General features: G+C 44.3%; 1 protein-coding gene across 1 annotated transcript in view; it reads left to right on the plus strand.

Moving 5' to 3' along the window:
• Window positions 1-412: 412 nt before the first annotated feature.
• LOC138762428 (apoptosis-inducing factor 3) overlaps window positions 413-13196 on the plus strand; it is a gene marked incomplete at its 5' end in the record, with an annotated part of 123597 nt that continues 110813 nt past the window's right edge. Inside the window, one exon of the mRNA XM_069936184.1 lies at window positions 413-611. Within this exon, the coding sequence (XP_069792285.1) occupies window positions 413-611 (199 nt within the window). The remainder of the gene's footprint in view (window positions 612-13196) is intronic.

Raw genomic sequence — 13196 nt, forward strand, 5'->3', positions numbered from 1 at the left:
TGTCCAGCATTTTGTGTTTTTACTTCAACCAGGGTGTCTACGAATATTGTGATTCACCCCACCATCCAGGCCATGCCCTCTTCTCACTGTTAACCTTCGGAAAGGATGTACAGGAGCCTGCAGGCGAACACTCAACGGTACAAAAACAGCTTCTTCCCCTCCGCCATCCGGTTTCTGAACGGACAATGAACCTCAGACACCATCTCACTCTTTTCTATCGCACCGATTTATTTATTTTAAATAATTTCGAGATGTGCGCTCATGACAATAAATTACGATTCTGACCATATATTAGTTTCATTGTGTAGTTATTACGAAATGTTAAAAATGCCAATTTTTTGCTATTTTAGATGTTGATGATCGGTTGCCCATTGGCCCAGCATGGATAGGACCACTCTAACACGGATCTCTTCACGCTTCCACCTCTAACAATCCTCCGCTCATCCATGACGATCGTCACGCAGCTGCCTTTCCTCTGAAGAGGACGAGCCTCCGTGGTTTTGAAACACCTGCCTGCCAGGCACATCGAGACTCTGCGGACCTCTGGTTTCTGTACCAGACCCTCAACGTTTGCCCAGTCATGGGAGAATGTTTCTCAAAGCCCAAACCAGGTGACTATCTCTCAAATACTGCCCCGATGACCCCGCAGGTATCAAAATGTTTTCGGGCGTTCTGAATGAAGTGGTCAGTGGGCAAGGTAAAGGGCAGAGCTCTGAGGAATTTCAAATCCTTCCTTCTTAGCGACAGATGTTATTATCTGAGTGCACCAGATTTCCACAATGGCTTCCAATGGTTACGCTACATAATCCTATTAAATAAAATTGATCTTACTATTGGAGATGGCTCCCAATCTGCAATCCCTCCGCCCCCCCCCCCCCCACAACTCATAGATCATAGAACAGTTCACCACAGTAATGTGGTGCCGACCTTTAGAGCCTGCCTCCCACTTTCAATTCCTCCAAATGCTTGACTGGGAATCTCTTGTATTTCACCAATGTACCTGCCTCCACCTCTGACCCAGGTCGTGCATTCCACTCACCAACCCCTCTCTGGGTTAAAAAAAAAACCTTCCTCTAATATCTCCCTTGAACTTCCCACCCATTACCTTAAAGCCATGGCCTTCTTGTATTAAGCAATGGTGCCTTGGGAAGGAGGTGCTGGCCAGCCACTCTTGTATACCTCTATCATGTCACCTTATGTCCAAAGAGCAAAGCCTGAGCTCCCTTAACCTCTGCTCATAATGCATATGCTATAAATCAGGTAGCATCCTGGTATGAGATTATCTGATCTCGGAAGCCTTGTCAGTACCTGGATGGAAGAGAGCCTAGGAACACCAGGAACTGTAGGTTTCTGTGAGGGGCGCTGGACAAAGTGGCGACTCTCTGTCTGCCTTACAGTAGACAAAAGTTAAAGAATGTCATGTATGTTACAGTCTAAATGTAGTATCATGTGACAATATGGAACCATTACCTTTTAAGTCTCCTCTGCACCCTTTCCAAAGCTTCCACATTTTTCCTATCATTCCTTCCCATTTGTTTTAAACGTAAAGCAAGTTGTTGATTTTAATCAAATTAATTATTGACTTGGTGGTCAGTTATATTACACTGGACGGTAATTTTTTTTCCAAAGGTTTGCTTCCTGAAAAGAAATTGGAGATTATGATAGACAACTTCAAGCTGAACACAAAGATTTGCTGTATCACATAGGAAGTTGGATAAATATTCAACTAACTTTTATTGAATTTGGCACATTTAATCGCATAACGATGCTGACACGTTGCGCGAGTTCAACTGCCGTAAAAAATGTTTTGCCACTGATTTTCGTTTGTACTCAGCAACTGATGTCTATCATGTCAGTGTCCAACAATAGTCGGCTGGCACTGATGGATCCCAGTGGCCCTGATACAGCTTTTCCATGGTCGCAGTGTCCTGGTGAAACCTTTCACCGTGTCTGTCACTGACGGCACCAAGATCAGTAAGAAAGACGTTCAAGTGCAAATGCAGAAAATGAATTTTCAATGACACGTTGTGCTTCATGGTTTTAAATGCTTGAATTTGATCAGAATATGACTGGAAATCACATAAAAAGGTTATATCCAAAAACCGGTTTGTGGTAGGAAAATTTTAAGGTGATTTTCGTGATCAGCAATCTAAAATGCATAAAATGCACCCAAAAGTGTTCAGGAAGAAAAAATCTTCATTGTCCAGTAAAACCCCTAGTATCCAGCACCTATGTGAATTGGAAAATGCCGGATATGTGAATTTTCCGTTTGCTTGAGACTGCATGTTGCCTGATTGGTGAAGTGACCACCCAGGGTGGCGAATTTTAAACTTTCATATTTTTTTAACCGATTTATTTTCTGCAATTACTGAGACTGCCGGTTGCTCGAATTCTAGATAACGGGGATTTTACTGAATTACTTTTCTCTCGATTTCTGTTTCACTATTTGCATCTTTTCTACCAAAGCTGTGGGCATTAATGACGGAATTGTTGGGTGGTGTACCTGAACTCAAGAATGTGAGAAAAATCAACATGAGCGCGAGCGTGCAAATTATTGTGACCCATGTTTGCGGAAGCTGACTTAGTAGGATCATGTGACATTTTCCAGTAATATCCCATTAAGTGCAAAAACGGTAAAACCCTGGTATCCGTCACCTACGGGGATTGGTAGGTGGCAGATAAGTGAATTTCTCAGTTGCTTGAAATTGTGTGTGGCGTATTTTTTACTGATTTACTTTCCATGATTTTCTTTTTGCCATTTGCTTGAGACTGTTTAAAGGTTTTTTTACGCAGAGAGTTGTGGGTGTCTGGAATACCAGGGATGATGATGGAGGCTGAAACCTTGGAGGCATTTAAGAGACTCTTAGATAGGCACATGGTTGGAAGAAAAATAGAGGGTTACGGGGTATAGACAACACTTTTCAAGTCCTAGTATTTCCCAATTTCAAAATGTGCCAAATTCAAGGAAACGTGAGAGACAATATTCTTAATTACTATCTTATTAATCCAATAAATCAAACTTTGTAAATGAAGCTTTAAGTAGCTTTAATTCATTGATAAATCGGATAAACATTTTGCATAACTTCAGATTGAGATTTTCATAATGATGAATAAACAAAGAATATACCGTTTAATGATATTCAACTTTTAACAGATATGAGAAGAAATAGACAAAATAAAATGATACAAGACAAATTCAAAGAAAATTATCTCGAGCTCACGTTTTTTTCATGGTTCGTCAAAGAATAAGATGCAAACTCTTGGTTCGCTAAGATATGACGTCATAGTCACTATGGTAACACTACAAACAATACTTTTTTCTTAAAGGGATAGGCACAAAATTAACTATGAATCAAAGATACAAAGTTTTAACCTTTACACGGGGTATGGAGGGTTTAGTATTTTTTGAAGGAATATATGGTTCGGCACAATGTTATGGACCTAGAGGACCCCAAAACCCAGTAGCAATAGAAATTCACCAATAATTTAGGTTACCTAAACAAAAGTTGCTTTTAAAAGCAACATGAAAACAGGATCAATCTTTAACTTATTACTATTAACTTAACTTAACCCCCTTCTAATTCTAAACACACATGTGTGTAATGTGTATGTAAGTTCAGAAAAGTTCTTTGGTTCAGTCCAATCTCACTTCTCATTCCTCCATGTTCACTGGTTGCAGGCAATTCTTATACTGTGCACAGAATTTTACATTTATGAAGTTCGCCAGGCTTTGGTGCTTGAAAGGTAAATGGTTACCACTCAGGAAGGTTCTTGTCAGTTTTCAGAGAGAGAGATTTGTTGCTCGTTGGACACAAACTGATTCCTTCTGAACAGCCACTTCAGTTTCTTGCCGAAGAAATTTGCCCCATCAGGGTTTTCCAGATGATAACCTCTTTCTTTCAGGTCACCACAGTGTTCCTTTTTGTTTCCCTTATTTCAAGTGAAACATTAGGCAGTCAGTCCTCTCCTCTTCCATGAACCACAAGGGCTTTGACCAGACTGAACTAAGAACTCACAACCCATCTTCAAAATGGGGTTTTTCCACAAGCTTTCCAGCTTGTCCTGTTCCAATCCCAACTGCTGCTGCTGAACTGTAGGACTGAATTTTCTCTCTCTCTCTCTCTCTCTCTCTCTCTCTCTCTCTCTCTCTCTCAGAGAAAACCACATGACCCTCCGAGAACAGCAAACTGCACTCAGACTGTGGCACCGGACCCAATTTTTTGAGTTTGTTCATCTGTTGCTTTCCAAAACAATAATCATTACTCCACAGCATGTCCAATTAACACCTACTTGTGAAGTCCCCAAAGGCATTCTTCAAAGTTTTTGCAAAGGCACCTGGAGCCTGGACTGTCTGACTTGAATCAAGCTCTTGCATTTTAAATGAGATCTGTTTTTCTCCTTTAAAATATTTCTATATACAATAAATAACATAATCTGTCACAACAACAGAGGGCCGAAGGGCCTGTACTGTGTAGTCGTGTTTATGTTCTATGCTGCCAGATGTTTAAATTCTCGGTAACAAGTTTTCATAGTATGTTAGTACAGTATGTGAGTTAAAATGATAGTTAAAGGAATGTTTTGCAAGCAAATGAAGCTTTCATCCATTAATACCAGGGGCTTGTTTGTTCTGTTATAGTGAATTGTGCTGTCTGAATGAATATTGCAGTGAAGTTGAATCACTGCGGTTAGGGCCAAGCTGCCCAACTCTCCCATGAGCAGTGGATACATGCATCAATTGAATCAAGTGACCCAAATATGTCAAAGCTATTGCATCCAGTGAGGCTGCAGAGAGGTGTTGCATTTGGCTTCAGCACTCGTTTTCAAGGCAGCTGGTTGCCAGCTGACCTGAAGGTGACAAGGTTGGCAACTAAGCAACTGAACATTGGGAGGGTGGGGGGAGGGGGTGGGGGGTTGTATCAAGAGTAAATCCACAGAATTGCTGGAGGGACTTGGTGGATCTTGCAGCGGCTATAGGAGGTAAAGGTTTTTAGATGTGCAGCATGGTACATTTTGGCCCATGTGCAGCCCGATGACACCCAGTTGACCGACAACTCCCAGTATGTTACGAACAGTGGGAGGAAACCGGTGCCAGCCGGAGGAAACCCCGCGTGGGCCCGAGGGGAAGACGTGCAAACTCCTTAGAGACAGCGCAGAATTCAAACCCCTTTCCCAGTCGCTGGCGCTCTCACAGCATTGCATTGCCCGCTACTCCGACCGATAGAGAGTAGAAGTCCAAATATCTGGATCACCCGAGAATCCGGACTTTCCGAAAACTCTCAAACTTTTTTAATTTCGCAGGCTTTTGTGTGCGTAAGTGCCGCAGATGCATAACGGCCACAGGCAACCACGCCTGTTGACTTTCTTTTTCTTTAAGGCTGTTCATTTTGATAAGTGAACCATGCTGCATTTGCTCAGGAATAAACTATCAACATTTACCTGTTCATCTCTTCTTTACACCTCCTTAAATATGAATTTTAACAGTACCGCCTGAGAATCTGGAAAATCCAAAAATCCAGGATGACCCGATCCACAAGCAGTGACAAATTTTAGACTTCAACTGTACACCCAGCGTTACGCTTCAAGGTTCGTGTAAAAAGCCAGTGGGGACCTGAATTACAAGGCTGGGGAGAAGGGAGGAAGGGGCAGGGGAGGAGCACAGGCCAACAGACATGGATGTCGAATCCTGAGATCAAATAAAGTCAAAGCTCTGAGGTAGAGTTCAAATATGCTCAGTCTTTATTCCACCATGACTGTCTCTTACTCCCTCGTGGTCCTGTTCAACATGCCAGACATTACAGTCGATAATCGATCTATATTATCATGCAAGGCATTATAGTCGATAACCGAACTATATTATCTTTCACCATGACATCCCTCCCTTATCAAATAAAAGGATGATCAAATAAATGGATAATCCTTAACTACTTTTAAAACAGTCAACGTTCGATACTGATTATTTTCAATACCAATGTCAACTTCAATTTCCATATTTTCCTGGATGATTTCCAAACCATAAAATAGAAAGTTCTCCACGCTACTACATCACGAAGTCTTGATATCTCCGAGGTGGTTGTTGCTGACGTTGCGGTCTACCTCCTGGTATTGTCTGGACTGCTGCCTGTGGTGTCCTGCTCAGTTTATCTACTGCCTTGATGCTGGTTTCCAGTAGTTTCTCTTTCCAGCTGGTTCATTCCAGTTCCATCAAGCTAGTCATCTCGACTCTGCTCTCTCGCAGTTTCGTCTGGTGTCAACATCACTGGAGCATTGCGATGATAATACTTTTTCGCATGTGATGTGTTTCTGTCATAAGTAACACTCTCTGGTGACTGGACCATCACCTGATTTCTTTCTCTGGACACCACAATATATGGTTGGGGAATAAAATGGTGTGTCCATTTTATTCTGACTTTCTTTCCTCACCAGCACCTCATCCCCTGGTATTACATCTGAAGGTCTGGCATTCCTTTCATGTCCACATATAGGTTTGTTGCCCCTTTTCTTTCAGCATCATGGTCTTCCACTTCCTGGTCATTCACTATGTCAACAACCAGTGGTATTTTGGTTCTGATCTTTCTTCCAAACAAGAGTTCTGCTGGACTTTTTCCTGTGATACTTCGTGGTGTCGCTCTATATCAGGGGTGTCAAACTCAAATTCATGGAGGGCCAAAATTAAAAACTTGGACTAAGTTGAGGGCCGAACTAAATATTTATTGAAAATTTTCAACAACATCTGCATGTTTTCTCTTCTTTCAACATATGTAATGTTAAACTTTAGGATATAACTTTAGGAGGATAATGTTACAGGTCAGGAGTAGGTAGCTCAAGTTCACCCTTTGCTTGACCTGAGGGAAACCTATTTGGTCCCTGTGGTGATGTAGTCAGCATTCACAGGCTGCGTCCAATTTGGCCTGCATCAGAACTCAGCATTTCCTGCTCACTCCTCAGGCTCTAGGCCTCTATTCACCCTCGACCCACCATCCCTCTACCTGACCAGTCCTTTACCCAACCTCTACTCACCCCTCACTCCACTCGCTCTGCCTCTACCCACCCCATCCTATACACGCCCCTCTACTGCCTCTCCCCTCAACCTGTTCCTTCCTCTACCCGTCTCTCACCCTCTAATCACCCCTCCCCTACTCACCCTGCCCCTCCCCTTTTACCTCTTTCCTATCCACCCCTCCTTCTACTCATCCCTCCCTTTAACTGCCCCTCGCACCACCTTAACTTCCCCTGCCCATTACTCCTCACCTACACCCTCTGCCCACCCCTGCTTACGCACCCACTCAGGCTCAGCGCGCTGCCGATCAGCCTTTGCGGAACAGCGGGGGCCGTGCGCAGCCTGCCATGTCCGTCGTGCCGACAGGAAATCACAGGCGCTCGCCAATCCGCCGCACCGCTCGACAGGTGGGAGAAGTGACTGGTTGTGCGGGGAGCCTTCCAACTGGCTTGCCGGCTGATGACATCGACAGACTTCTCGTGCTACAATTTTGTTTTCCCCGTTCTCAAAGTTTGCACGGTCAACCTGCAACACTCTTGCTCCCTCCGCGTCCCGTGGATCTGATGCCCGGGTGTTGTTAGGATTCCCAGCAGAAGGTTTGTGGAACTTTACCATTCTGGATTCCTTTTCGAGAATATTCTGGCCATCTTTTAAGGGGGGTGGTTTTAGGGGGGAGGGGATAGTTAGGGGGTAGGGAAGGATGTGCAATGAAGGGGGAGGATGGTGGGGGTGACATTACCAAAAAACAGCATCGGCTCTCGCTGCAGGGCGGGCCACCTCTAATACATTTTTGAAATGATCTTGCGGGCCAAATATAATTATATCACGGGCCAAATTTGGCCAGCAGGCCAGAGTTTGACATGTGTGCTCTATATGCTGCTTCTTTCCAGTCCTTGCCTTCTGCTTGAGCGATTCTCATTCTTTTCTCCAGTGACTGATTCTGACATTCAACTTCTCCATTGGTCTGTGGCCACTTCTCATGAATTCTCGGAATATCTCTGATATGAATTGAGGTCCATTGCCTGAATGCAAAGTCACTGGTAAGCCATGTCTGGCGAAGATCTCCCTCAGTGCTGCGATAGTCTTTTCTGCTGTTGTTGATTTCATTATGGCATACTCGACAACCACCATAATCGACTCTCCAGTTGGGGATGGGCCCTAGAAGTCCACTGTAATATCTTCCCATAGTCCTGCTGGTAGCAATGTGCTTTGTAATGGTTCAGGTGGGTCAGGTCTGCTTGTCATCTGACACCCATTGACATGATCTCACATATTTTTCCACATCTTTTTCCATTCCTGTCCACCAAACTTTTATATGGAAGTTTTGTTTTGTCCCAGCAACTCCCAAATATCCCTCATGAACCAGTGCTACAATCCTCCCTCTTGATTTCTGTAGAATGACAAATCTGATTCCCCTGAGTACACACCTTAAAATTGTGCACATTTCATCAGTGATGGCCACAAAGGTTTTGTTTTGACTGCTGTTCCAGTCACCACTGTTGATCCGATCCCTAATGTCCTTCAGTTCTGGGTCCAGGCACGACTCCTCCTCGATCTCCCTGGTTTGTACTGCCCATGGTAAAGCATTCACCACAACGAATCTCACGAATGATTCAGCCTCCATCTCAAGCGTTGAGTGCTTTACCCCATCGTCTTTCAGCAACATTGATAGTGAATCAGCAATATTGTTTTTCCCTGCTATGTAAATTACCCTGCAGCAATATTGTTGTAATCTCAGGATCCATCTTTCAATTCTAGTACAAGGCTTCGATATCGAAGAATAAATTGCTTCCAGTGGTCTGTGATCAGTTAAGAGCTGGAACTCTATGCCACATAGATAAGCATGGAAATGTTCGCAGGCCCATACGAGTCCCAGGGCCTCCTTCTCTGTCTCTGAATAACGTCTTTCAACATCAGTAAGTGACTTGTTCACATATGCAGTCACCCTCCATTGTTCCCCTTGCTTCTGAACTAGGACTGCACCTAGTCCAACTAGGCTCTTTTCAATTTCTGAATTGCCTTCCTTTGGTCAGGTCCGAACACAAATTGAGCATTTTCCCTTGTTGGCCTCCTCAGTGGTTCTGCAATAGTTGCTGGATTTAGTATGAACTTGGCACAGAAGTTCATGAGGCCCAGAAAGCTCCTCACTTCTGTTGCACTCCTTGGTTCTCGAACCTCTGGAACTGCCTTGATTTTATCTTAAGTTGGATCAATACCTTCACTAGTCAGCTTGTGATCCATGAACACCACTTTGGATACACCCAGCAAATATTTGTCTGCATTCACTGTCAATCCAGCATCTCTCAACTGGGCTAATGTCTGTCTGAGTATCTCATCATGTTCCTCACATGTGGCACCATGGACAATGATATTATCTGAGATGTTAGCTGTGCCTGGAGCTCCTTGGATCACTTCGTGGATTTTGCGTTGATAGATTTCTGAAGCAGCGTTTACTCCAAATAGTGACCTCAAATATCTAAACAATACACCATGTGTGAGGAATGTAGTGATTTTTCTTGACTCTGGCTCTAGTTCCTGCTGGTGGAAACCCCATTTCAAATCCAACTTTGAGAAGACTTTGCTTGTTGATAGTTCCTGTAAGACTTCATCCACTGTAGGAATGGGGTTCCTTTCCCACACTTCTGCTTCATTTGATCTCTCCATTGGGTTTTGGGACTAAAACGACTGGGCTGACCCAAGGTATCGGTTCCTCCACTGGTTCAATTATGTCTTGTTGGATAAGTTTGTGTATTTTTGCTTCTACTTTCTCCCTCAGCCCAAACTGGGTCCTTCTCATGGGTTGTGCTACTGGCTTGACCTCTAGATCTATTTGCAGTTTAATCTGCCTGTCCCTTATTTTTCCAAATCCTTCAAAACCTGACTGGAATTCCTCCTTCAGGATTATAGGATTGCACTGAGTTTACATTCAGCCCTATGCGTAATACACCCATTGACTGCGCCGTCTCCCTACTCAGTAGAGGTTCCCCTCATTCCTCTATGACAACAAACAAACTGCCATCGTGGTAGGTAGTGTAAGATTACTCTGGACATCCACCTGCACCTCTGCTGCAAAACATCCAATTGTTTGAAGTGGCTTCGATGAGGTGTATGAAACAACTTTTTCTCACATCTTCTGGCTGTTCATCTTTTTCTTTTCCAGTTCCTCCCACAATTCTCTGTCTATGATTCTCCCACTGTCCACCATGACGTCAACCTTCACACCTCCAATCACTACTGGCACCTTTGCAATTGCATGTTTATTGTTAATGGCAAAAGCATATCTTGTTTCATTTTGTTTCTCCTGATCGTCATCACATTCACATGGACCCTTTTCAACATGACGTACATTTTGTCTGCCCCTCGGCCTACATCTGTCTCTCATCCCCCCCTTCTTCCTGCGCAATTATTTGTATGTCCGGGTTAACCTCTTGCCTGGGGTGGGGCTCTGCATTTCTTAGCAAAATAGCCCTTTCTACCACAACTTCTGCACACTTGACCCCTGGCCGGACAGCACGAATCCTTGCCAAATTGTCCAATATTACTATATCGGTAACATTCACAACATTCCGAATAACTAGTGTGCTTCCCACGTTCCTGTCCTTTGCTTGCAACAGTAAATATCTTATGAACTTAACCAGAAACTGCATCAGCTGGGAGACCATCCAATTTCCACGGCTTCAAATGATGCTGCTATTGTCAATGTTTCTGCCAATGTAAGTGTTGTACCTTTCTCCAGCTCCCCACCATGACTACCAGCCACCCCCCCACATCTCCATCGGGCACACAAAACTCAAAACGGTCAACCAGTTTACCTATCTCGGCTGCACCATTTCATCAGATGCAAGGATCGACAACGAGATAGACAACAGACTCGCCAAGGCAAATAGCGCCTTTGGAAGACTACACAAAAGAGTCTGGAAAAACAACCATCTGAAAAACCTCACAAAGATTAGTGTATACAGAGCCGTTGTCATACCCACACTCCTATCCGGTTCCGAATCATGGGTCCTTTACCGGCATCACCTACGGCTCCTAGAACGCTTCCACCAGCGTTGTCTCCGCTCCATCCTCAACATTCGGAGCGCCTTCATCCCTAACATCGAAGTACTCGAGATGGCAGAGGTCGACAGCATCGAGTCCACGCTGCTGAAGATCCAGCTGTGCTGGGTGGGTCATGTCTCCAGAATGGAGGACCATCGCCTTCCCAAGATCGTGTTATATGGCAAGCACAGAGGTGCCCCAAAGAAGAGGAACAAGGACTGCCTAAAGAAATCTCTTGGTGCCTGCCACATTGACCACGGCCAGTGGGCTGATATCGCCTCAAACCGTACATCTTGGTGTCTCACAGTTCGGCGGGCAGCAACCTCCTTTGAAGAAGACCGCAGAGCCCACCTCACTGACAAAAGACAAAGGAGGAAAAACCGAACACCGAACCCCAACCAACCAATTTTCCCCTGCAACCGCTGCAACCGTGTCTGCCTGTCCCGCATCGGACTTGTCAGCCACAAACGAGCCTGCAGCTGACGTGGACATTTACCCCCTCCATAAATCTTCGTCCGCGAAGCCAAGCCAAAGAGACCTTTCTCCAACAACTTGCGTTTCAAGTGGTTTGATCTACAACTTTGTACCAACTGATCTCGAATCTGGTTTTCCAAATCTGCTCCATAATTGCAACCTTGCTGAGTCGTGTGACCAATTGAGCAATAGTTTCTATATCCCTCTGTTTGATCTGTCGAAAGACATGGTGTTGGAATGTGGCATTTGATTGAACAACAAAATGATTTCTCAAGGTGTCAACAGCCCTGTTATAATCAGCTTTGTTGGCCAGCATCTTGAAAATCTCCCTCATTGCAGTTCCAGCAGTATACAAGAGTAGAGCCCTCCTCCGAATGACTTCTGCCGGCATTGCCCCATTGACAAACAGTCCCAAACTGTCAGCAAATGAATCAAACTCCTCATACCAAGCCACCGAGTGAGCACTAACTATGCTTGCTTCTCCAGTCGGGAAACGTGTAATTAGCCAACAAGACTTTTCAACGCAACCTAAAGCAGGTGGATATCCATTGGGGTGAGTTGAGGGAGCTGGACTGGAGGTCAGAAGTGACCTTGCTCTGAAACCTTCCAATCTTCAGGTTTGGGAAGTTTGACATTGCTCAGTCTAGTTCATTCTCCAGGACGACCCGTCCTATTGTTTCCTTTCCTTCGGGAGAAGTAGTGCCATAATATTGGGTTGCAACTGGAATATCACCAGTCTTTGCCCATCTGTGCAATAGTCCCTTCGTTGAATCAGGAGTGTTAACGTTATAATCCATTCCATTTATTGTGTCTTTCTTTTCTGAATGGCTTGGCTTTAAATCTGGGTTAACTGATGTAATGGAATTGCACTAAATGACTGAAGGCTCTACAAACTCTGTGACTTTGCTCTCCCCATTAAATTTTCTAATTAAAATCTTGCACAGTCGGAGAAATCCTGAGCAGGAGATTATGGCAAATGCATTTCTGACGGTCAGCACATTTGAAGGGCTGTGAGACTCAACCTGCGCCAGTTTTAAATCCTCCATAATTCTAAGCGATCCGGTCCTAACTACAATTGTATTTCCGCAGTGCAGTCAATATCCTACATAATTACTTCTGAGGTGCACCAGTATCTCTCAAAGTTGCTCCGAGTTCATGTTGAATTACCACTGCATCTTAGCTTTCATGCTCTCTGCCTCCTCCAACCAAGCTACAGTTCTTTTACCAGTAGTTGTTTTATGATGTGATCTAATGGAACCATATCCACCTTTTTATCCCTTCCCACACACGCACCTCGATTTACCATCACCCAAAATGTACAAGGTGGCAGCTGCTGACAGGGAATTCCAGTGAATACCAAGTTATTATTTTAGTTTAATCTGCGTCTTCCTTCCCTTCTCTTTGGAAGGTCCTACTTTATAATTATATTATTAGACTTCTCGGGATCAGATTCAGCTTTCAGATTTATTGTCAGGGTACATTTATTGGGCCGGCATGGTTGGTGCAACACCTGTGCAGCGCCAGCGATCCGTACTGGGGTTCATATCCCGTGCTGTCTGTAAGGAGTTTGCACGCTCTTCCCGTGGCTGCGTGGGTTTTCCCCGGGTGGTTACGATTCCCTCCCACCATTCAAAACTACTGGGGGTGTGAATGGGTGGCATGGACTCTTGGGCCAAAATGGCCT

This window comes from Narcine bancroftii, chromosome 4, assembly GCF_036971445.1.
Source record: "Narcine bancroftii isolate sNarBan1 chromosome 4, sNarBan1.hap1, whole genome shotgun sequence".
Taxonomy (NCBI): Eukaryota; Metazoa; Chordata; class Chondrichthyes; order Torpediniformes; family Narcinidae; genus Narcine; species Narcine bancroftii.